Raw genomic sequence first — 25248 nt, forward strand, 5'->3', positions numbered from 1 at the left:
GTGACAATCTCTGCCCTGTTAGCATAGGTCCCACATGGAGTGCGCCGCACACAGTCCGCCATGTTTATACCTTCACTAGAGCAGCTAGTCATAAAATGTCTCAGCTATTTAAACATTATAACTGTTGTTTTTGGCTGTAATAATAAACTCCCGGCATCTGAGCCACCTTGGATGGAGTGGATTCATTTCATTTGTGAAGGGAATGTGCCCAAGAAATTAGCTAAATTTTAATATGTTTGTGTGAATCATTGTACTCTGGACTGCTTTGCAAACGAGGGTCAGTAAAACGTAGGATTTGCTCAAAAGTTGCTTCTCAAAGATAGATCAATATCAACTCTTCATGATCCAACTTCATTTCCAAGTATCGCACTTTATAATGTCTGTTTTTGCAAATCTCCTTTCTGAATGTGCTAATGTGGCTAAAGTTAGCATTGTCTTTAACTGTATTCACAGAGACCAGAGCTTGTTTTTTTTTTTTTTTAACCTGAACATGCTCAACACCTGTACAATTCAGAAGCACACTTGTATTACTTCTTAAAAATAAAAATAAAAAAACTGATGAAATAGATCTGATCTCTGTGAAGACAGTCAGAGACAATGCTAACTTTAGCCGTACAGCTGCTAACAAGAACATTCACAAAGTCAATATGCGTACATTCACAAAATATAATGTGCAGTACAAGCATGTTCTGAAAATGAAGTTGGACAAACAGTTGGTATTGATCGATCTTTAAGAATTCTACTCACTGTGTGAGGTTCTCCACAATCCAGTCATTAATGTCGGAGTATTCGACTCTGCCCTGTTCTGGAAAACGGGCTGGGGAGAAGCAGCTTATTTGCATTTAAAGGGACACACACAAAAACTGCATTTTAACATGGTATAAAAATGATCTGTGGGGTATTTTGAGCTAAAACTTAACATTCACACTCTGGGGAAATCAGAGACTTATTTATATCTTATAAAAGGGGCATCCGATGTGCATATTTATATCTTCATAGGGGGCATTTTCTCACACACACACACACACACACACACACACACACACACACACACACACACACACACACACACACACACACACACACACACACACACACACACACACACACACACACACACACACAGTGGTGGTCAGAATTATTGGCACCCTTGGTAAATATGATCAAAGATGACTGTAAAAATAAATCTGCATTGTTTATCCTTTTGATCTTTAATTCATAAAATTAGCAAAAATCTAACCTTTCATTGAAGGAAAAGAGGGGAGAGGGGGAGGGGGAGGGGGAGGGGGGGGAAATCACATTATGAAATAAATGTTTTTCTCCAAAAACATGATGGCCACAATTATCGGCACCCTTTTATTCAATACTTTTTGCAACCTCTTTTTTCTTTAGGGTTCAGGTCAGGGGACTGGGACGGCCATGGCAGAAGCTTCATTTTGTGCTCAGTGACACATTTTTGTGTTTGTTTTGGATCATTGTCCTGATGAAAGATCCAACCATGGCCCATTATTGGATTTCTAGCAGAAGCGGTCAGGTTTTGATTTTTATCTTTTAGTATTTGATAGAATCCATGATACCATGTATCTGAACAAGATGTCCAGGACCTCCAGCGGAAAAATAGGCCCACAACATTAAAGATCCAGCAGTATATTTAACCGTGGGCATGGGGTACTTTTTATCCATGTGTGCACCAAACCCCCCTTTTTTTTAGTTTCATCTGACCATAGAGCAGAGGATTTTTCTTGAAACCTTCCTGAAAAGACTTGGAGAGTCTTTAGCCACTCAAACTTTCCTCCTCACTTCGCATTAGGTCGTTTTAAACATACGTCCTCTTCCAGGCAGATTTGTAACATCTTTAGTTGATTGGAACTTCTTAATTATTGTCCTGATAGTGGAAATGGGGATTTTCAATGCTTTAGCTATTTCCATACAGCCACTTTCTATTTTGTGAAGCTCAACAATATTTTGCAACACATCAGAACTATATTTTGTGGTTTTACTCATTGTGATGAATGATTAAGGGAATATGGCCTTTGTGTTTCTTCATGTTTACACTCCTGTAGAACAGGAAGTCATGGCTGGACAACTTCATGTTCATGATCACCCTGGTGTGCTAAAAAAAAAAAAAATAAATAAATAAATAAATAAATATGAATGGGAATATACTTCAGAGATATTTTACTCATAACAAATTCTAGGTGTGCCAATAATTGTTGCCAATGTGTTTTGGAGAAAAACATTTATTTCATAATGTGATTTTCCACCCACTTTCAATTCTTTTCCTTCAATGAAAGGTTTGATTTTTGCTAATTTTATGAATTAAAGATCAAAAGGATAAACAATGCAGATTTATTTTTACAGTCATCTTTGATCATTTTTAAAACCCCTTCCCTGTACACACAAAATCCTACATATCCGACACAACTGCAGGAACAAACTCCTCATCCTATATATTGTAAACACATCCACGTTCGCTAGAGCAGGGTCTTGGTCCGTTTGAAGAATCCTTTTGCAATTAAGGGAGGCATCTCAGAGAGTTTGTCTGGGGCTGAAAGGTGGCAGAGATGGGGGCCGTGACAGAGTAGCACTCTCGTAACCTTTGGTACCTCTCGCTGCTCCAGGCCTTTAAAGACACTATCTGTCCTGCTCTGAGGTCTCTGCTCTCACAGGGAATAATGGCTCTGACTCTCCCTATTTGCCAGAAAAACCTCCAGAGCCTTTTGTCTCACTTAAGTCTCTTGTTTGTGGTTTCGGACGAGTGATTTTATTCTCAAAGGGTTTTGTGGAAACTCAGCTGTAGCCTTAATCTCAACAACGGTAAAAAAAAAATTCTTGATACAAAGCACTTTTGATTCAGACACAACGTGAGCGGTCTATAGAAATGGCCGGGGTGTGCACGCTATTCAAGGAGTGCCAGTCTCTGAATGCACTTACTGTATAAAAGCAATCCATTAACTTCCGACGAATGAATTAAAATGTTCAGTATGGAGATAGCAGCTATAATTGATTCAAAGGACAGAATGACTGCTTTAGATGTTGCATATATTAGTTTTGGATCTTGGACCTCAAAATCCCTCCAGCAATCAAAGAAGAAGGGTAATTATTTCTACCCTTTCAAAACTAATTCAGGTAATATTTGTTGAGAGGCTTCAGGTTTTTTTTGTCTTGGGTCCAGACAATCTAAATCTTAAAAGTATATATTATATATATATATATATATATATATATATATATATATATATATATATATATATATATATATATATATATATATATATATATATATACAACTTTATTTGAACAGTCAGTTTAAATGTTTGTTTTAGTTTGTAAGTCATTATTTAGCTTTTATGCCAAGCGACTCCCGTTTCACTTACTACTCAACGGCACGATTCTGATGACTCATATATTGCTCTTCATAGGGATTGAACCAACATGCTTTTGTTTACAAACCCACCTCTATAATCCGTATGCAACATTGAGGTGGGATGGTGATAATAGATCTGCATCACCTCTGCATTTATCAGGCATCTCTTCTGGATGAAAGATGGGTCCTGCCTTTTGATCAATGCTCCCATGCAAAGCATTTAAGACATATTATGTCTCCTCCGCCACTCCTCTCTGAGCAACACAAGCCTGAGGGAGGTTTTGCTGGGAACCAAGGAACCTCAAATTTCTCTATTAAAGCTTGGCAATCCAAATCTAATGAATTGCCCCTGGGGGACATCATTCAACACTTTTTGAATACAAACACTGACGTCTTGTATCTCATCATTGTTTTAGAAACAGCCCTATAGTGGGAACCACATATTTCTTAAAAATAAGCTAATGCAACAAATTTTTGGTCTCAACTTAATTTCATTGCAAGCAATTCACTGAAACCTATACAATACTTTACTCAATTCAGGTTTTTTCAAACATTTCCATGTCAAAGTCCCCCAATGATAACCTTGAAATGAACCCCTTCCTAAAATAAAGGCAGCTTTATATTTTCCATATATTAAGGCTCATTTATATTGTATGAGAAAAACATCAAAATGTGTCATTTATACATTACATTTCCAAATAATAAATAAATAATTGGCTAAATATTTGGTAACAATTTATTTTAAGTTGACATTGTTTATATTAAGGTGACATAGTTACAGTACACGTAAATACATGTACTTACTATAGTAATAACAGTAAATTATGTATAATTACAAGTAACTAACCTTAAACCAAACCCTAACCTAACTCTAATAAGTGCATGTAGTTAATTATTATATTTAATTAATATTACTCAAAATAAACAAATAAAGTACACTGTAAAAAATGCCCATGATTTTAACAGTAAAAGACTGTAAAAATGCTGCGGTGAAAAACTGTCAATTGGTTTACAGAAAGTTTCCGTACTATATACGGTGACTAACTGTAATAGATCTGACGGTACATTTAATGTAATTTTACGGTAAAATACCGTTAAATTCACAGTTTTTGGAAGTGAAAAATAACAATTCATTTTAAAATTTACAGTAAAAAAACGTAAATTAACATTCCCACAATTCCCTGCGTGACACTTCACATTTGATATATTTTTGATATATTGTTAAATGAATCTTTATTGCATTTTTTAAATTTCATGCATGTTACCATGATGGTGTTTAGTGTGTGTGTGTGTGTGTGTGTGTGTGTGTGTGAATGACACTGTGTACACCTTCTACATGTTAGTGTTGTCCTTCTCAGCTTGTGGAAAATCTGCTTGTGATGAACTTTGATTCATCATGTGACTCTTATCACCACTGTGTTTGGTGACTGTCAGTGTATTATAAAGGTACAAAACGGATATTAGTACTTCATTAGGTTGGTAAATTAACATTATATCAGTTAATGAAATACGTTATTTTATCGTAAATTTAACAGATTCTTTTTTACGTTACTACTGTATTTTTTACGGTAAAGTTCTGGCAACCACAGCTGCCGGTTTTTACCGTAAATTTTACTGGGATTTGTTTTTTACAGTGTACAAATAAATAGTCCATTCATGGAAATCTATTTGCGATTTGATTGGTTGTTTCATTGTAACTTCCACAGCCAATTGATTTCACCAATCCATTACTACTTTGCTTTGTAACCACGATGCATCCACACAAATACACCAACTCTGCAAGCTATATGCAAGTTCTTATTCTTCACTAGTATTTAACTACAGGAGATTCACTAATTTTTAAGTTTCTGAGCTGAACTTTTTGTGCTTCCTCAATAGGACAGGTGGTGTTATAATGGCAAATTTTGCACATACATATATGTTTTCAGATTCATAAAACCATTCTTACATACTCTTGGACCTGCTGATCTAAATTAGCAGAAGATTGTGCATGCAAGCTTACAACAGCTTATTATACAGAGCCTTATCTGCATATAATTTCTATATACACACTGTCATCCAGACAGGTGGCAGTACCATATTTAACTTAATTTATGGTTTTATATTTTATGCTGTAAATAAAAGATACTGATTAAGACAAGTACTGTTGAGTGCAGTGCAGATCTGTCTGCATCTTTACAGTGGCATCCATTACCAATGATCAGACTGATCCAGACAGCTGACAAAAGATGTTTCCACAGACCAATGGTCCATTCTACTCACAAACTAACAACTTAATCAAACTAAGCATGCATTAGACATTGATGCTTATTTCAAATAATTTTTTGGTTTTTGAACTGAAAACACAATTTCTGCAATTTAGTATAAGCCCAAGTGGAATTAACATGCGCCAAGAAATCCTCGCTTTGGTTAAAAAAAAACACTTCTAATAGAATGTCATGGGAAAAGTCTAAAAGCAGTGCATCTTTCAATTTTATAGCTTATTTTTTAAATGGCTTTTTAATTAGTTATGTAAATTGAATTTAATTTTATAACTCCTGAATGACTGCATCTGATTTGAGTGCTTAACTCTATACATACGCATAAGGTTTTGTTTTAAATGTGTTGAATTAAATCTCAAGCCTTTTTTTTTATTCATTACTTGGTAACAAACAGCTGCCAATTCGCATACAGTGGCCTATGCACAGCATGCGGTGCAAAAGTTTATTTTTATAAGCACTGCAAAGGTTTATTTTGTGAGCAATATTTGGGCCACTACACCATATATATTCTGTAACAATCAAGAGAGATCAGAACATTCAAGGGTAAAGCAACAATTAGTTTTAATTGATATACTGGCCTGCACTGGCACTGCTTTTTCTGGTCACTTCAATTTGGCAAATAGAAAAATCACGGATCAAATTAAACCTTTTTGCCAGAAGCAACTGTATAATACATTTCCCCCCAACATTTATTTCTTTTGAAACTAGTTAAATGAGGCATTTTGTGTACAATCAATACCCAGGCTAATATATATTCATTAGCATCAGTCAGTCTGATGCTACTCAGCTTCAGACAATGCACAAATAGTTATTTCACTGACTATCTGATGCATATTACGGACAAAAAATTGGCAAGAATAAAGGCGATGATACACTGGGCAACATTTTGAGCAATGTTGCCGGGCAATGTTGCTGTCAACAGGCAACCTGGTGACACACAGGGCAACTAATTAGGGCAACGGACAGTTGGTAGCAACTAGTCTCACATAGCCAAACCTTCAGACTGACGGCAGAAGGTCTGGACTCTATCGCAGCTTTCATTGGCCAAGGACGCCCAAGAAGCGTCAGGTTTAAGGGCGTGAAAATGAAAGTCGATGTACCAACAATAACAGACCAGCATGCATCTAATAAATTATTCATTCAAGAACATTGTGTAAACAACAATGGAGCCACGAATGTTACATACTTTTGAAAAAACAGCATTTATTTGATCCTGATAAGCGCTTGTCACAGTTGTAAACATGACAGTGTTCTTATTCTATGAGCGAGTTTGCTGTCATGGCATTTGTTTCCAGGCGGACCGTTAAAGAAGCAACACACATGTCTCCCGGACATCCTGTAGAATTCAACCAACCAGATGATGACTTCGATACTCCTGAAATGTTTCCAGATAAGTGTGCCATATGCATCAGACGTTCAGCTAATGGTCCGTGGGCGTGAGGCTGAGACTAGGCAGCAACCAATCACAGAGGAGCAAATCAATCACCAACCCAATTAATACTTTATTATAAACACTTGTTAGGCATTTTATTTCAACTTTTCAAATATTTTCTTTGTTTTTATTAAATATAAATGCCTTTCCGATCTGATTTGTGATAGGAAAAGGGAGGAGAGAGAGTTTGGCAAAAGGCCGATTCAAACCCGAATCAATTGCATCAAAAGCTACTTTCAGGTGCCATACGCCCTACGGCCTACGCCACTACAAAATTTTGTAAATTTTAAAGATAAATTCATTAATCTGGTGAACTTTGAGAGTTCAAAATAAAGAGCTCCAACCCATGTTCAGTGTGCAAATTGAACAAAGAAAAAGTCTGTGCATTGACTTGTACCTGGATCCACTGTTAAAAATAAATTATCCACCCGCCAACCGCCTGATGATATTCTCTGATTTAGATATCTGAACTGATCATCCCATTACAATTATTCACATTCTCAGTGTTAAGCATGATAATATTGTAACATATCACACTGAAGTAGGTTGCTTATAAATTAACTTTTATTTAAAATGTACCCTTTAAACTTAAATTGTCACTGTTTCATTACATCATTGTAGGAAAACACTCTTATCAGAATGATGGAGACGGCCGCCTCGTAATTCTCTATGCAGGAAAAACCCTGCTGACAGAAAATGTTGCGGTTCAAAGTAAGGCGACCAGCTTTCTGAAAAATGGAAACCGGGGACATTTCCTATTTTAGTGGTCAAAATTTCACAGAAATCTCACTTGTTATTATCTATTAATTAAAAACATGGGGACAATACATTTTTTTTTTTGTTGTTGTTGTTGTGGGTTCCACATTGATTTTACATTAATAATTATTATGATTTAATTTTGGGTCTGGTTTTAAATCCAATTCTCAAAAAACAAAACAAAAAACTAACTAGTATGCCTAGCTGCAAAAAACTATTAAACTATTACACTATTTTGAAAAATCACATTACAAAATAAAACCACATAAATATGACATAAATAAAACAGCAAATATTTTTAACATTTATTATTGAATTTAATATTTTCTATTTCCACAAGCTGTTTTGCCAACAGAAATTAACTTTAAACTTTTAACTATTTTTAACTATTATTTTTCATTTTAGACTCATTTTAAGCACTAAGTGAGTTGCAAGAGTATTATTATTTGTTTATTTTTATTTATTCATATTTGAGTGTACCTTCACCACGTCATATAAAGGGTTAGTTCACCCAAAAATGAAAATTCTGTCATTTATTACTTACCCTCATGTCGTTTCACACCCGTAACACAATCTTTGGAACACAAATTAAGATATTTGAGTTGAAATCCGATGGCTCCGTGAGGCCTCCATAGGGAGCAATGTCACTTCCTCTCTCAAGATCCATAAAGGTACTAAAAACATATTTAAATCAGTTCATGTGAGTACAGTGGTTCAATATTAATATTATAAAGTGAAGAGAATACTTTTGGTGCGGCAAAAAAACAAAATAACGACTTATTTAGTGATGACCGATTTCAAAACACTGCTTCAAGAAGCATCGGAGCATTATGAATCAGTGTATCGAATCATGAATCGGATCACGGGTCAAACTGCTGAAATCACGTGACTTTGGCACTCCGAACTGCAGATTCGACACACTGATGCATGACACATGAACTGATTTAGATGCGTTTTTAGTACCTTTATGGATCTTGACAGAGCAAGTGACATTGCTCCCTATGGAGGCATCATGGAGCCATCGGATTTCAACTAAAATATCTTAATTTGTATTCCGAAGATTAACGAAGGTCTTACGGGTGTGAAACGACATGAGGGTAAGTAATAAATGACAGAAATTTCATTTTTGGGTGAACTAACCCTTTAAGACGTTTAAAATTGTCCAAAACAATCCTGCATCATGTTGAGGCCCTGTTATAAAACACATAACAGTATTACTTTAATTTAACATTAGTTAGTATGTTACTACCTGAAAATGATAACGATGTTTGATAAATGATGATAATGGCGCCGGGGTTGCCAGGTTTTCACAACAAAACCCGCTATACTCAAAACTATGTTGTCCATGGCGATGACGGCGTGCGATTAAAAAATCATAACAGACTAGCTTGAAAGTGGGGGGGCCCTTGCGGCTGCTTGCATTCTGATTAGAGGATCTCAAAATATTGCCCACGACCAATTTAAAGTATCCAGATAGAAATTTGTTGTTCATTCTCAATAGGAAAGTGCCCAAGCAACATTGCTTGGCAACATTGCTCAAAAGTTGCCCTTTGTATCATCACCTTAAGACGTGCTATGCAATTTGATTAAGCCGCTTAGTAGCAAGTAAACCAGTTCTGCTTTAGGGTTAGGGTTAGCACCAAACCACCAAATTGGTACCAGAACTGTAAAAACTAAAATGTTTTTGGGTCACGACTAGGGGATGCACAGACTAGTCGACTAACTGACTAGTTGACTTTAATGCTGATCATGGCCTATAGATGGCACAACAGGATAAGAAATCTTTGAAGTCCACTCTTATGCTCAGTTTCCAGCAGTTAAAATAACAAATAAATGCATTCTCTGAAAGTGCTCCACAAGATATCCCACACAGCAAGAGACTCCTAGGCGGATCCGCATTCAAGTCGCCAAACCCGCGTGACTGTCACATTTGTTTTGGCACCGCCCAGAGGATCAGCTCTGCCTCCGGGCGGCACCGTAAATTCTACTGTCAATCAGCGGATCCTGAGTGGACCCATATCGGATCCGTGGACGCACACGCGCCTTTACTGTAACGGTTGTATCAATTTGCAGGTTCCAAACGGACCCGCCGCGGAGGTAAGGTTTTAATCGCGGATGCAGCTCGGAGCCACGGTGGGTCCGCGATCCACCTTCATTGCGGATCTGTCACTGCGCGCAAGTAGACGCCGATACGGGTACGTTCGCGGATACGGTCCGGAAGCCGCAATACCACGGTTCTTTTGCTGTGTGGGATGTTTGATTATTCCCAGGGGTGCACGTAACTTTTTTGGTCTGGTTCTCAACGGAGCACCTGGAGATGTTGCTTGACACACTTATCCTAAAAGCTGTCCTCATCACTTTTATCCGGACTGCTCTCCTCACTATCTTCTTTTCTCTCGAACATGGTAGATGATAAGGATTTTTTTTTTTTTTACTAACATTAATGAGACAGACAACAGCAAGAATATTAGGCTGCTGTCACTTTAAGAAGGAAAGCATGGACCGAATAACTGACACACATCCGGTTCCTTTCTCAACTGTTCACTTATGACATAACCAAGAGAATACTTGCAGAGACAGGTATTTTGAAATAATTTTATGTGAATGTGTCCATTCAAGTGCAAGTAAATGCAAAAGAGGAATTAATTTGGTTTCTGACTATCTCTCTCTCTCTCTGCGTGCACACGTTTCGGGGGTGTGAAGCTGTGCACACAGAGCTCGCAAGTCCCGATTTTTGCCTCTTCTTCTGCTTTTAAAATCATTTGAATGTGTTACTTGGCAAGACAAAACAAGTCCAAATGATAAACTTTCACTCTACTATGGTTAAATTTAGCAGTTAATCCGTGAATCACACGCGTGCTGAACCGTTGGACCTTATCCATACGGATCACGGATTAACTGTTTTCCGTTGCACACCTAATAATTAAAGAACACACGTATCATCATGATTGCTATCTTACCAGAGATGTAGAAAAACTCTACTCCAGTAAGTAAATGTGTCCCTGTGAACCGGTCCTCAAATGTTGGTACTCAAAAGTGCTTCCCTCCATGTTTTCTGGTGCGCATCTTTTATTTTTATCACGCATGCGCACCTGCCTACCACTTATGTGCACCCCTGATTATACCATCTGGATGCTTAAAATTGACCAGGTGAATGCACGTTTTAAACAGCTTATTGTACACGTAAGTTAATCACTGTTCTAAACTAATACACTGCTGCTGCACTGTAACACGCACACACATACAGACAGTAGTGCGCAAATCACAGATTTGCAGATCGTGTGCACACAGAAACATTCATGAAAAGTTCTAGCATATATTTTTTAATAACTAAATCCCATAGCTTCACTATTAGTAGAAAGACAATCACTCTCTCACTTATGCATTCATATAAATGTAATCTTTACTGTGCTACTTTATCTGTATCTGATCTAGCAGAAATCTGTGAGGAAATATAATGACTCAAAGACAAAAGAACTGAAAAAAGCTGTGCACAAGGCAACCCATGTTCGAGTCTCTGCTGGAGGTTCAGGCTTATTTGTTTATTAACGATGTCATCAGCAGCTAGTCATTGTCTTTAATCACATAAATGTCAACTTAAAATCTGAAGTCGTTCAACCCCTAGTCACGACCCACCGAAAACACTGAGAATAAGCTAGAAAATGGATTTAAAAGTCAGGCTGCACATCACCCCTACTCAAGAAAGCAGTGAAATCATGTAACTGCAGCAAACAGATGTCAACAAGCTAAACTTTGTCCTCCCATCCTCTGATATCACTGAGATCCATCTCAACATGTGCAATCCATAATCACAAGCAGCTCCCTGCATGGAGAATTTCCTGTATGTTCAACCCTGATAAAAGCAGAGCCGAGCACTACAAACAGAGAAAGACAGAGAGCGAGAGATAGAGAATGGGAAGGAGGTAGAGAGGAGGAGAGGCAGAGAGAGCTGAACGCTGAGATATCCAGCCTTTTAATCCGACAGTAACCAGAGGGCTTTTGTGAGGGCTGGAAAATCGCAGCATTGATGTAGCGCAGTCTTCTATCTCTGGCTGCTGGATCTTTGATAAGCGTGGGGGTCAACACAGTCTTTATATTTAAGCATTGCATTGCATTCTTTCTGATAAAACAGCAGTGCTATACATTTCTGTACTCATTAACTTGCTATCTGATGTATTGTCTAAATTAAATTCAACCCGATGCATTCATGTGTTTTTTGTACTAAATCTAACACACACTACCATACAAAAGTTTGGGGTTGGTAAGATTATTTTAATAATTTTGAAAGAAGTAAACCATTGCTTCAGTGTTTAGTGTCACAGAAATTAGTCTAATATGCTGATTTGCTGCTCTATAATTTCTTGATATCATCAATGTTAAAGGTGCCCTAGAACCAGTTTTTACAAGATGTAATTTAAGTCTAAGGTGTCCCCTGAATGTGTCTGTGAAGTTTCAGCTCAAAATACCCCATAGATTTTTTTTATAAATTTTTTTTATCTGCCTATTTTGGGGCATCATTAACTATGCACGGATTCAGGCTGCGACCCCTTTAAATCGCATGCTCCCTGCCCCCCGAGCTCTTGACTATAATACAGTGCATTTACAAAGTTCACACAGCTAATATAACCCTCAAATGGATCTTTACAAGGTGTTTGTCATGCATACTGCATGCATGCGTCGGATCATGTGAGTATAATATTTATTTGGATGTTTACATTTGATTCTGAATGAGTTTGAGGCTGTGCTTCGTGGCTAAAGCTAACATTACACACTGTGCATTGAACTAATTATGCATTATACAGACTGCAAGTGTTTAAAAATGAAAATAGCAACGGCTCTCTTGTCTCCCTGATTACAGTAAGAAACAATAGTAACTTTAACCACATTTAACAGTACATTAGCAACATGCTAATGAAACATTTATAAAGACAATTCACAAATATCACTAAAAATATCATGTAATCATGGATCATGTCAGTTATTATCGCTCCATCTGCCATTTTTCGCTGTTGTTCTTGTTTGCTTACCAAGTCTGATGATTCAGCTGTGCACAGATCCAGACATTAATACTAGCTGCCCTTGTCTAATGCCTTGAACATGGGCTGACATATGCAAATATTGGGGTCATACATATTAATGATCCCGACTGTTACATAACAGTCGGTTATGTTGAGATTTGCCTGTACTTCGGAGGACTTTTAAACAAATGAGATTTACACAAGAAGGAGGAAACAATGGTGTTTGAGACTCACTGTATGTCATTTCCATGTACTGAACTCTTGTTATTCAACTATGCCAATGTAAATTAAATGTTTGATTCTAGGGCACCTTTAAAAATAGTTGTGCTACTTTAATTTTTGTGGAAATCACTTTTTTTTTTCAGGAGTCTTTGACAAATAGAAAGTTCATAAGTACAGCATTTTTGAAAATAGAAAACAGTAGTAAATGTCTTTACTGTCAGTTTTGCTTAATTAAATTGGTCCCTTCTTTATAACGGTATTAAAAAAAAATCTTATTAACCCTAAAAGTGCATTTTAAAGTCTCCCAGTGGTAAAAATCAAGTTTTTAATGTTGTTTATATGTCTAAGTGGTGCTTTTAATGTGCTTTAAGACAAAAATGTGCAAATTCATAAGTCAACACCATTGCTGAGTATGTTCTCCTTAAAACTGCAGTGAACCAGATACAGTCCCAAAAACGTGGTTTGAAATTGCTGGTGTTTCTGACATCACAAACTACCTTGTAACCAAACGTCAATGTGTGATTGTCAACGAGTGGATCTCTGAGCTAGTGTGAGTGGAGGCGGGGCTAATTTGCATATTCATTGAACTGCGTATACTAAATGAGGCAAGGTTGTAGAGCTACATTCAAGCTATTTTAAGGCACAACGATTTTTTGTTCAAGGGAAAAAACATATAAATATGTCATTTTGGTGATCAAATATGAGTTTTAAGAAATAAAATTACTGACTACAGGTGTACTTTAAGCTTTTAAATCAATAAGGCAATTAGATTTTAGGGTTCAGATCTTGAAGTCAAAACTAAACCACAGTCAGGTAGGCCACCTTCATGACACATGAACCAAACAATTCATGTAGCAACGGTTTTCCAAATGATTTACACATAAATTCCTTCTGCACACGTGTTTCATGAATTAGGGCCATTGAACAAGTTGACGGCATGTCAATAAAGGGCAAAAGTCAGGCTCAAAGGCCTCAAGGTGATAAATCTATATGTGGCATTTGTGTTTTGCTTCAACCATTGACCTTTCTACAAAAAAAAAGGAACACTTTAGATGAGAAATATGTCAAATTACTTCTATATCACTCATTTTTCTAAAGTAGCACTCTCCAACAGTGACATCAGCGGATTAAGTTTCAGCAGGGGACCTCCCTTGAGCTCGATGTGTTCGCACTGAGCTCCTAGAGCGTGACGCGAATGTGAGGAGGGAACGGCAAAATACTGGCAAACATTGCTGTGATTGGTTGATTACACCGTCAGTGCACAAATCCACCTCAATGGGTCAAACTGATGGAACTGGACTGATTAATTACAGAGTAAACAACTCACTTATTTGGTCAACCCCATTTTCAGGCACGTCTGAATCAAAGTGAACTTGAAACTACTCTAAATGATCTGTGAGGGAGCCAGTTTTGTGAGCACTCAGCTTGGTTAAATTGAAGCTGCATCTCTGTGTTTGTCACCATCATGTGATGTGACTACAATAATATTAATAATAGCCAAAAACAGTTAGCAATAAATATAATATGCATTAAATACTTAATATAAACTTACAAAAAATGTTAAAGTTAATTATTTTCAGGCTATATGGCAATAATCTAAATTGGTGATTTTAGTAAATTTAGGTGATGGATCATGTGACACTAAAGACAGGAGTAATGGCTAAAATTGGCTAAGACCAGAATAAATTACAATTATTAAAATAGAAAACAGTTATTTTAAACTGTAATTATATTACACAATATTACTGTTTTGACTGTATTTTTAATCAAACAAATGTAGCTTTGGTTTCTTTAAAGAAAATGTATAAATACTATCGTATTGGTTGATTATTGGTTCTATAAGCTAAATGCGGTTTCTGAAAACCGCATTTAATAAATTGAATATATAAAGTTTAAATATCAAACAAACAAATAAATAAATACTGCAGATAATGCGTTGCCTAGTGTATGTAAAACCCAGCTCACTGCTAATGAAATGGATAAAAGGCAGTGATGTCATATAATCATCTTTGATTCATACCCCAAATATGTTTCACAGATCCTCCATCACATTAGTCATTATCGAAAATGTCAGCTGGAATTTGGGCAAATCTGTGGGTGCCTGTTGACTCATGCATTAGCATTGTTCCTCTGAGGCTATATTTGAGGCTACACTGTAGACAGTCTAGATGACTAAAAAAACAACAACTCCTCACTGTGCTAATGACAATGTGCAAAACAAACTCAGAATTTTCTCAGAAAGCACAGGTCCTGAATGGACAGCATGCGCGAGATGCTACGAGTCATGCAAGCTGAACCTTAACATAAAATATATGCAGCTCTTGACTGTTAATCTCCATCAGCACTGAAAACACCCAGACCCTGGAGACTGTCGCTATGCTAACTCGAGACTCCATGGTGAGCGATAAAGGTTTAGCAAGCCACAGTCGTTGTGGCCTCCGGTTCTGAATCAGTGCTTTCAGACAAATATTACATACTCCCTTTGAGACAAAGCTGTTAGAGGATGCGACCCAGTTAAGGCTGCATTGTATTTCAACATGCAGTCGTTTTCATGAACTAATAAAGCTGTGCAAACAGTCTTAACACCATTTTCATTTCCCATGTGGCTTTATAAATCTGCTACAATGTGCTTGGCAAATGCCGAATTGTTCTTTACATGAATAATCAAGCCTGATGTCAGCATACAGCATGTGCAATACACTCACACACCTCCTGTTTTAGATGTGAACCCTTGGGTGTAGCAAAAGCATGCAAGAAAATTATTCAAGCACAAAACTACCATAAAAGAAAGAAAAAGGCTGTGCTGAGTGGCATGTTTTGCATCTCATTCACACACACAGAAAATACCCTACCATATTTTTTAATCAAGTGAATAGAAGCACGGCATTTAATCACCAATGGCAATTCAAGAATGTAAGGTAACAATGATGAATTTTCTTGTGGGCGCTGCAATTAGCATAAAGAAAAAGTGATTTATTACGTTGTGGTGGAGCGATGGATTTTGTTTCAGGCCAGATACTTCTTGCAGCACGCTAAAGGCCAGCCATTACAAGTGAGCCTACTGACAAGGATTATGCACGGTGACATTTAGCACGCTGCGATGTTACAGCGAGCCCCTTTGCCATAGTCGCATACAATCTAACTTCCACCGTCTGTAGGAGGTCACCGCACCGATACTGAACCGAGAGGTTAATATCCTGCCCTGCTTACTGGTGCAGTGCAGTAAGCACTGTAATGCTTGGTAGGCTACATGCTGAGAATTAGATGCGCTACCGTAGCCACCCTCGAAAAGGTCTGCTGGCGGAAACCCCTCCTCGTAAGATCGCAACCCGCACTGATTGGATGAAGCCTGAAATGTGTTGCTAGGAGTCAACCTTTCTTCACAGCCAAACGGACGGGCTCTGACTGGGGCTGAACTTGAAACTGACGGGCCGCCACGGGCGGCTCTTCCCCTGAGAGAAGGCTCAAATCAATTAAAGATCATCATCTCTTATCCAATTGGCTGGATTCTGGTGTGGTTCTGTGTGCTTAGAGCAGGGATGCTGCTGCTGTGCATCAGAAAACATCAGACGTAGAACAGCTTTGCTGTGGTATGACTAATCAGACTCTGGTGTAAACAAAGACCCATTTCAGGCGATCTGAGAACAGCAGGCCTAGTCTTTTACGATAGATTTGGCTTCTCCCTTTGCTCACTTTCTCTCTTTTATGGAGCTCTCTGAAATGGAGTGTTGCCAGAGGGAGAGGGAGAGGGAAAGGGAGAGATACTTACTTGTGCATTTCTTAATGCCAGATCCCTTCTTCAAGGCATGGCGGCTGAGCTTGCAGTTGAAATTGTTCTCCCAGAACTCCGCAAACCAGATATTCCTCCGGTTGTTCTCGAGTGTGCGGCTGGTGAAGTAGCGATCAAAGCCTGAGGGCAGATCGATGAGATGTGTGTCACTTTAATGCGCCCTGTCAGAGTCAAAGCTCTCAGCCAATGAACTTCAGAGAGCAACGTGATTTGACGGAACATTTGCATGTAACATCATTTTTGTCTCACCGAGAATTTTGCTATGAATAGTTCACCCAAAAATGACAAATCTGCCATCATTTACTCATCCCCAAGTCATTTCAAACAAGTTTATATTTTTCTGTGGAACACAAAAGGAGAATTTTCTGAAGAACCTTCATGCAGTTTATACTGTAGTTAACACAGCAGTTATTTTGTTGTAAATTAATTGTTATATTTTCACTGATTAAATGTTTAAAATGTTATGAATTCATGTCATTATAAATTTTATGACAAATTCATATTGAATCATATAACATAGATTTAAAAAACTGAAAACAGAATTTGGGATCATGGTTAATCCCAAATTCTGATTTATGGATTTCACAGGCCTCCATAGTAAAAGTTAGCTTGCTCTGTGGAGTTTACTTGAATGTAAATAAGTTATGTGTATATGCATTTCATTCCTCATTAATAATATGAAAAGAATATTGTGATAAATAATGATATAGAATGATGTTATATTGTGTTTTTAAAAAAAATCTGTACTATATATAGATCAAAAATGTATGCATCTCTTGATGGAAATAACATCACAATTAATGTACATCAAGAGGTGCTTCAATCAAGGTCAAGATCTTGTATTGACAATGCAAGAGTCAAACACTTTGTAAGGTCTCCTCCAGCACATCCCAAAGACTTTCAATGAATTTAAGGTCTGGACACAGAGGTGCCAATTCATATGTCTCCCTCCCAACCATACTTTCACAGTTTGAGCCTGATGAATCTTGACATTGTCATCCTGGAATAAGGCCATGATGTGTCTTCCTACATGGTTGTTTAAGAAATGAAAACACTCCATCAATTAGGGTTAGAAGAACTGTTGCCAAACATGCTACAAACATTATAATCAATGCAATAATGATCCAATCATGTACTCTTAAGCATTTGCTTATTTAAATCCAAACAGCGACTTTGTTTTTTGGGGTTTTTTTTTGGCCTGTTGATCACACAAAACCATTAAAAGGCTTAGAAAGACTTGGAATAAAAGCACACTATGGTGCTCTTTTAGAGCTTGATGGATTTTTTTTTTTTTTTTTTGTATGGAAAAGTGCTTCAAAGTCCTCTTTTTGTGTTCCACTGACAAAAGTAAGTTATACACATTTGGAGGAATTTTTGCTTTTGAACTATTGAAGTGAACTGACTAACATAGTGAACTATTCCTTTAACACTATGAATGCATCATAACTTGCTATGATTATTAAATGCTCCACCAGTAGCTTAATGTGTTGTCAGAAAACATTAAGCACACGCTCTGGTTCAGATCTGCTCTCTAATGGATGAGAGCAACCACTGACAAGTGGAGGATTTAATCTGTCACTCGCCTCTGATGGACTGTCGTTTGGGTAGGATGGTGACAGCTCCCTCGGCCATTTCCTCCTGCTGAAGCACTGGCGATATCTTCGAGCCCCAGCTATCTGACCCCACCCACAGGAAGTGACCCGTCTGATTGGCTTTTTTTGCTGCCTGCAGTAGCCGCCTGTTAAAAGATGAGTGGCAGTTTCCATAAAAAGTTGAATATAGGCTTTGCTCCCAGACTCTGAGTCACATCAACTCTAATTACTTGTTTGCAATTACTGTCTACTTTCTGCGGTGCTTTGGTGATTCTCCATTTACAGTAACTGCAAATCAATGTGTTATTGAAAGGTCAGTATTGACACTGCTCAGCGCTGAAATTTCTAAGCATTCTACGTCAGGCACAGTAGCAATTGATGTCAAAATTAGTCATGCACAACTGACAGCAAAAGCATTTCCCCAAGATAATAATGGCTCAATAAATATGTTTCAGGCAGCACACACAAAATAATTTTCTGTCTTTTAAACAGACACAGACTTTAAGTGTCTTCCATAAGCTATTTTTTTTCTGGGCTTATATGCTAGTAACTTATCAATATTTTAATAACTGTATTAAAATGTACCCACATCTTTGGAGACTACACCCTCGCTGCAATTTATTTACCTACATTAAACATGAGACACCATTCCCAAAACATTTTACTTGCAAAATGAAACACTAACTACAGGGGTTGGACAATGAAACTGAAACACCTGGTTTTAGACCACAATAATTTATCAGTATAGTGTAGGGCCTTCTTTTGTGGCCAGTACAGCATCAATTCATCTTGGGAATGACAGATACAAGTCCTTCACAGTGGCCAGAGGGATTTTGAGCTACTCCTCTTTCAGAACAGTGGCCAGGTCACTATGTTATGCTGGTGGAGGAAAACATTTTCTGACTTCCTCCTCCAAAATACCCCACAGTGGCTCATAAATATTTAGATCTGGTAAAATAGCTTACGTTCTAGGAACTTCGTTGTCAGAAGTAGCCACCAGGGTGGTTCCCTGAGAACTAATGTTCCCCTATGGCCATTTTCCTGGTTGCATTCGCACCACCAGTAGGAACTCTGAAGTGACGAAACTGCGCTTGTTGTTGAGACTTTTTTGATGGCGCGGCCAGAGCCTGAGCACACAGTGCTCACATTCTTTGTCTTCATTATTTTACGATCTGTTTAACAGTCCTGTCTAATACATTATTAAATAGAACTGTTGTACAAAGAAAGTAGACAGTATATGAAAAAGTTGGTGTGGTAGATGCCCAGTGTTGTTATCTGAGCAGAAATACATAATCATGTTTCACTTGGTCCGCTCAAAGTCACACTGGATTTTCTTAGTGTAAAGTTGAGAGGTCCATCTATCACTGTTTTCCATGTTTATTAGAGTTAGTTCATGGAGTAAATATATAGGCTGTGCACACAGCTTTTTAAAAATGGTGGATGCTGGTTCGCCTCTCACAGCTTAACATGCAGAATAATGTAAGTGGATATTTTTTGATGCAATAGTGCTTTTGAATGATTACAAAATCTGGGCATCCATTATCATAATCGCGATTTAGAAATTCAATTAATTGTGCAGCCCTATTTCAGGTCACAATGTTTGAGCCATTAGGTGTACATGGTCCTCCAGAATGGTTTGGTAGTCTTTGGCAGTGATGCGCCCATCAAGCACAGTAGGGAATGCCATGATATTGCAGCACAAACCATCACTGATCCACCTCCGTGCTTCACTCTGGGCAATAACAGTCCAGGTTTTAAGCCTCTTTCGGCCTTCTCTACACCATAACTCCCATGGATGTGGGAAAGACAGTGAAGGTGGACTCATCAGAGAAAAATACATGTTTCACATTGTCCACAGCCCAAGATTTGCACTGTTTGCACCACTGAAACCAACATTTGGCACTGGCACGAGTGACCAAAGGTTTGGTTATAGTGGCCTGATCATGACTATTTGTGGAGCTCCAGACAAATAGTTTTAGTGGAAACAGTAGAGTCGAGGTGCGCGTTTTATTCTACAGCTGTGTTTTGAGTTGGGCAGCTGTGCTTTTATGATTTTTGGATACAATCCAGGTTAGTACCAGGACATCCCTTTCATACAGCTTCCTCTTGTGTCAACAGTTACTCCTGTTGCATGTGGTTCGTCCTTCGTGGTGGTATCCCGACATTACCCTGGATACCATAGCATTCGATACACCACAAAGATTTGCTGTCCTGGTCACAGATGAGCCAGCAAGATGCGCACCAACAATTTGCCCTTTTTTGAACTCTTGACATGTCTCCCATTATGTCGTGTGGTTTGCAATATTTTACGTTCAGCTGTGCTATTGCTCTGCTAATTCAACCTTCACACTCTGCTCAAGCTGATGGAATGTAAAATCAGTGAAGTTTAGCCACCAGGCCGCACATATATTAGGTGTGAATTCTCCAACAATATATTGGCCAGTATTTCAGTTTCATTGTCCAACCCCTGTACAAAAGAAGTCTAAAACAATTACTAAATAGCCATTTGGTTATTGCTTAATATTAATCAACTATCCACATGACCAAGGTGACATCAGCTGGAAAGGAAACTTGAAGCAAGTTATTGCATTCTAATGAAAGATATCTTCGGAATATAAAGCAAAAAAATATGTATAAAACTACAAAGTCTACAAAACTACATTTTGATTTCATCATGATGTGTGTAAAGTTTTTTTATTATTATTATTAGGAAAAACATACTTTCTGAATTACAGGTGCATCGATGTGAACATGGATAAACAAGCCATTATGATCTCAAGGACAATGGCAGACAAACAATAATTAGAGAAGCATGATTAAACAGTCATCCTGAATACTCAAGCAAGCAACAAATTGAAAAAGTTTGACCATAATTATTCCTTCAAATTAAAATGATTATTATTCAATGGATGTCTAACAGCACATTTAAGTGAAGGCTTTTTGTCAATTTTCATGAGAACAGCTGGGTTTCTAATAGTTCTGATTAGGTACTCCAGGTGCTTAATGCTGGGGCGTTTTAGACGTTCCCATGGGGCAAAATTAAATGTGTTATAATAGAGGTCAGGGAAATTAGTTTTTCACCTCCCTGCAAAAAGACTTGTTGAGTATTTCAAATGTTAGTGCAGAAAGCAATACACGTTTTGGTTTTCTTTTATTCAATTTTTAACTCTGCAGAAACAAATTAATTGCAGAAATGTTTAACTTGATCATAGCTACAATAAAGAACTTATACTATATAATTTCTGGAAAAAGAAAACTACTGTAATCCTTCAAGATAGTTGCTAAATTAAAAACAGAATCTACTCACCTTATATCATCCTCATTTGCAAATATAATAACAACCCTCGCATTCGGATTTTCTCCCAGTCTCTGAATTATCTTATCAAACTCTCCTGGTTTTGGCTCACGGGGGATTTTCACTGACTGTGAGATACACACACTTCCTGTGAAAAAATACATAAATAAAAGAGTGGCATTATTACTAGTTGCAAAATAAAGAATATCCCACCAAGCAGCTTATTATGGGTAGTCCTGTCCAAACTCAAGGCACTGGTCGAGAGAGACGTTGCTATGTTTGGCAGCTCAAATATATGATGTAAAAATAGGCATTTGTTACCATAAGGAGTGGTTTCAAACTGATCTGACCTTTAAAAATGACTTGGTGGTGTAACCTAGTGCAGTCAAGACTATTCAAATATACATTAAATCATATTTTTGAGTTTATATAGATGTTACCACATAAAGCACATTTTTAGGCTACCTGACAAAACATTTTTACAGTGTACTCGAATAGAACAATGTTCTAAATGCACCACAGAGCCACAGTGTTTCTACTCTATGATGAAGTCAAGTGACTTGTTTTATCCTTATCATTTTCTCTGCACAGTCGACTAGGATCAATACCAGACCCCCTAAGACCAAGGTCAAGACCTGCTGGTCCAAGGGACCTGAAAAATAGAAGATACTGAATTTATTGCAACATTAAATAACTGAGGTACTTTGTATAGTGGCTAAGCAGCCATTCAGAGCTGTGGAATTGTCTGTAATGGTCAAGATACCATACCCTCCTGTGCTGGAAGTAGTTAGGTACATTAGAACTAGACTGTGAGACTTTCAGAGACCCATATCCAGACCATGACTTACATTTTGAAACCCAGAAGAAGACTGAGTTGAGCCTTTCTATATTAAAGGTGCAGCTAAATGTGATATTTATTTAGGTTTACCAGGAAGATTTTTTCAAGTTCACTTAATTTAAAAGTATTTTTAAAGCCTATTAAAGGTCCCATTTTTCGTGTTTTTTTGAAGCTTTGATTGTGTTTATAGTGTGCAATATAACATGTGTTCATGTTTTGCGTGTAAAAAACCCAGTATTTTTCACATAATTTACTTATCTGTATACCGCTGTTTCCACTGTCATAAAAACGGGCTGATGACTTCCTTGTTCTATGAAGTCCCTCCTTCAGAAATACGTAACAAGTTCTGATTGTGCCAGCGGTTCGTTCCTGTGTTGTGATTCGACAGCTCTGAGCGCACCGTGCCCGGAAAAGTCACGCCTCTTACCATAACGTGGAGATCACAGTCTATGGTGGAGATGCATGCGTGTTATTGTAAACTTGTCTTTAATTTTACCCTATCAATTTGAGCCGGAATCAGACCCGGTGATTGAACTGCAGGATGAAAATAACAGCGTTTTGATGACATGGCGACAAACACACTCTACAAACGCAACACTTGTGTATTCCTGTGGGCGGAGGTTAGTCCAAAAACTGTTTAGTGACGTCATTAAAGAAGGAAGTAGAGGGATGTAGTCCAAACTGGCCGTTCGATGTAGGCGACTTCTGTTAAATAAAATATCTCGCTTGGCATTGAACTTTGAGCTTTAAAATTTTACAGAATTTATTTATACTCTAACAACAACATTACACACTAACTAAAGTTTGAAACATGGGATCACGAAGAACGGGACCTTTAAAATATTAAAATGGTAGAAAATATGGATGTTCTATGGAGAATCTTCATGGTTTTGTCTTGGAACCCCAATGTTTTGCTCTGCTGGGTCCTTCAATTGCATCAACTCTTATTATTATTTTATTGTTTTGCTATCATGTACTTTACTGTGTTTAAAAATGCAACAAATCTCTTTGGTTCTACTCTTTTGTTGCAAAAAGTCTCATCTTTGTAATCTCCAATCCTTATATATCTTCCTTTCACAGATGCCATGAATTAACCTCGTGTCATATCAGCAAATCGTCATATGCAGATTAACCGGGGGAAAAAATGCATAATAATAAGCTCATTAAACTTCTCATATCCTTTCTGAGAAAACACGAAGCCCTTGTAAACTTCCACACAAACTGATAGTTGCCGTTCCAAGGAGAGGGCGTTTTCAAAGCGTTTGACCTGTCCTCGCTGAGAGAGGAACACTGATTTGCATCAAAGGCTTTAATTAGAGAGAAAAGAGAACCCTCAAAGATGCCATATGGAGAGGCTTCCTAACGGCAGGAGTCTTGCAGTCACTTGCAGCCCTCTGCTGTGTGCATATGCTACTTTGAGTCAGGAGATATTTTGAATGACTGAAGGCCTCAAGGTAAGAACTCCACATGTCACTGAATGAGACACCGAAGCAGACAAAGTCACACAGTGACTTGGGTGGATGTGCATGAAACTATTGTTTTATTATATTTTGAAGAAAGTATTTTACAGTAGAAAAATGAAAACCAAACTTTTTTTTATCAAGTATTGCAGCATTTATTCTAAATAATTTATCTATGCACATTATTATTATTATTATTATTTTAACTCATGTGCCCTTGTAATCTTTAAAGGAGTCCTTGATTATGATTTCACTTTTTAACTTTAGTTAGTGTGTAATGTTGCTGTTAGTTAGCATAAACAACATCTGCAAAGTTATGATACTCAAAGTTCAGTGCAAAGAGAGAAAGTTTCTTCCTGGGTTGGTGACATCACAAACCCCAAAATGTACATAAACCCTGCCCCTGGGAACACACAATGGCCATGGGTGAGGCCATGTTGGGCTGCTTTAGAGAAGAGGAAAAGTTGTTGTAGTAGAGTGTTGTTACCATGCTGTCATTTTACGCTGCTTTACAAACAAGGCTCAATTCAACACTGGATTTGCACAAAAGATAAACATGACGGCACACGCTAATCAATGAGTTGAATCAACTCCATTGCAACTACATAAATGTATCCATTAATCATTCAGAAATGTCCAGTTGCATTCTAAAAGTTATAACTTCTTCCTGAGACTCTCCATCAGTGTCCGACTCCGGTTTGAATAATGTAAGGCTGAACACCATTACTGACAATCATCATTTGGCTGCGTGAGCTGTTAAAGCTCCACCCTCTTTTGGAAAGCGGGCCGGGAGCAGCAGCTCATTTCCATTTAATGGGACACACACAAAAACTTCGCGTTTTTTCTCGCACCCAAATAGTGGCAAATTTGACAAGCTATAATAAATGATCTGTGGGGTATTTTGAGCTTGAACTTCACAGACACATTCTTGGGACACCAGAGACTTATATTACATCTTGTGAAAAGGGGCATAATAGGTCCCATTTAATAAAATCTTTAATCCCATCCCACTAGGAGTGACCTTTCTCCAGACAGACAGACAGGCAGTAACTGAAAGCCAATTGTAAAAATAATTATTGTTTCCATGCAGGTTTCCCGAACCTTCTAATCTGCCATTGGTTGTCCAACTCCAAACTCAGTGCATTGGTTGAATGCAATTGAGAATTGTACTCATAGGGTTATGTTTGCTCACAGTACCTGTTGTAACAGAATTATAT

General features: G+C 37.7%; 1 protein-coding gene across 1 annotated transcript in view; it reads right to left on the reverse strand.

Annotated features, from left to right (window-relative positions):
• grm4 (glutamate receptor, metabotropic 4) overlaps window positions 1–25248 on the reverse strand; it is a 142808-nt gene that overhangs the window by 47519 nt on the left and 70041 nt on the right. Inside the window, exons 3-5 of the mRNA XM_067373053.1 lie at window positions 21746–21881; window positions 18430–18584; window positions 16826–16966 (exon numbers count right to left, since the gene is read on the reverse strand). Coding sequence (XP_067229154.1) covers window positions 16826–16966; window positions 18430–18584; window positions 21746–21881 — 432 coding nt within the window. The remainder of the gene's footprint in view (window positions 1–16825; window positions 16967–18429; window positions 18585–21745; window positions 21882–25248) is intronic.

This window comes from Chanodichthys erythropterus, chromosome 21 (assembly GCF_024489055.1).
Source record: "Chanodichthys erythropterus isolate Z2021 chromosome 21, ASM2448905v1, whole genome shotgun sequence".
In the NCBI taxonomy this organism is placed as follows: domain Eukaryota; kingdom Metazoa; phylum Chordata; class Actinopteri; order Cypriniformes; family Xenocyprididae; genus Chanodichthys; species Chanodichthys erythropterus.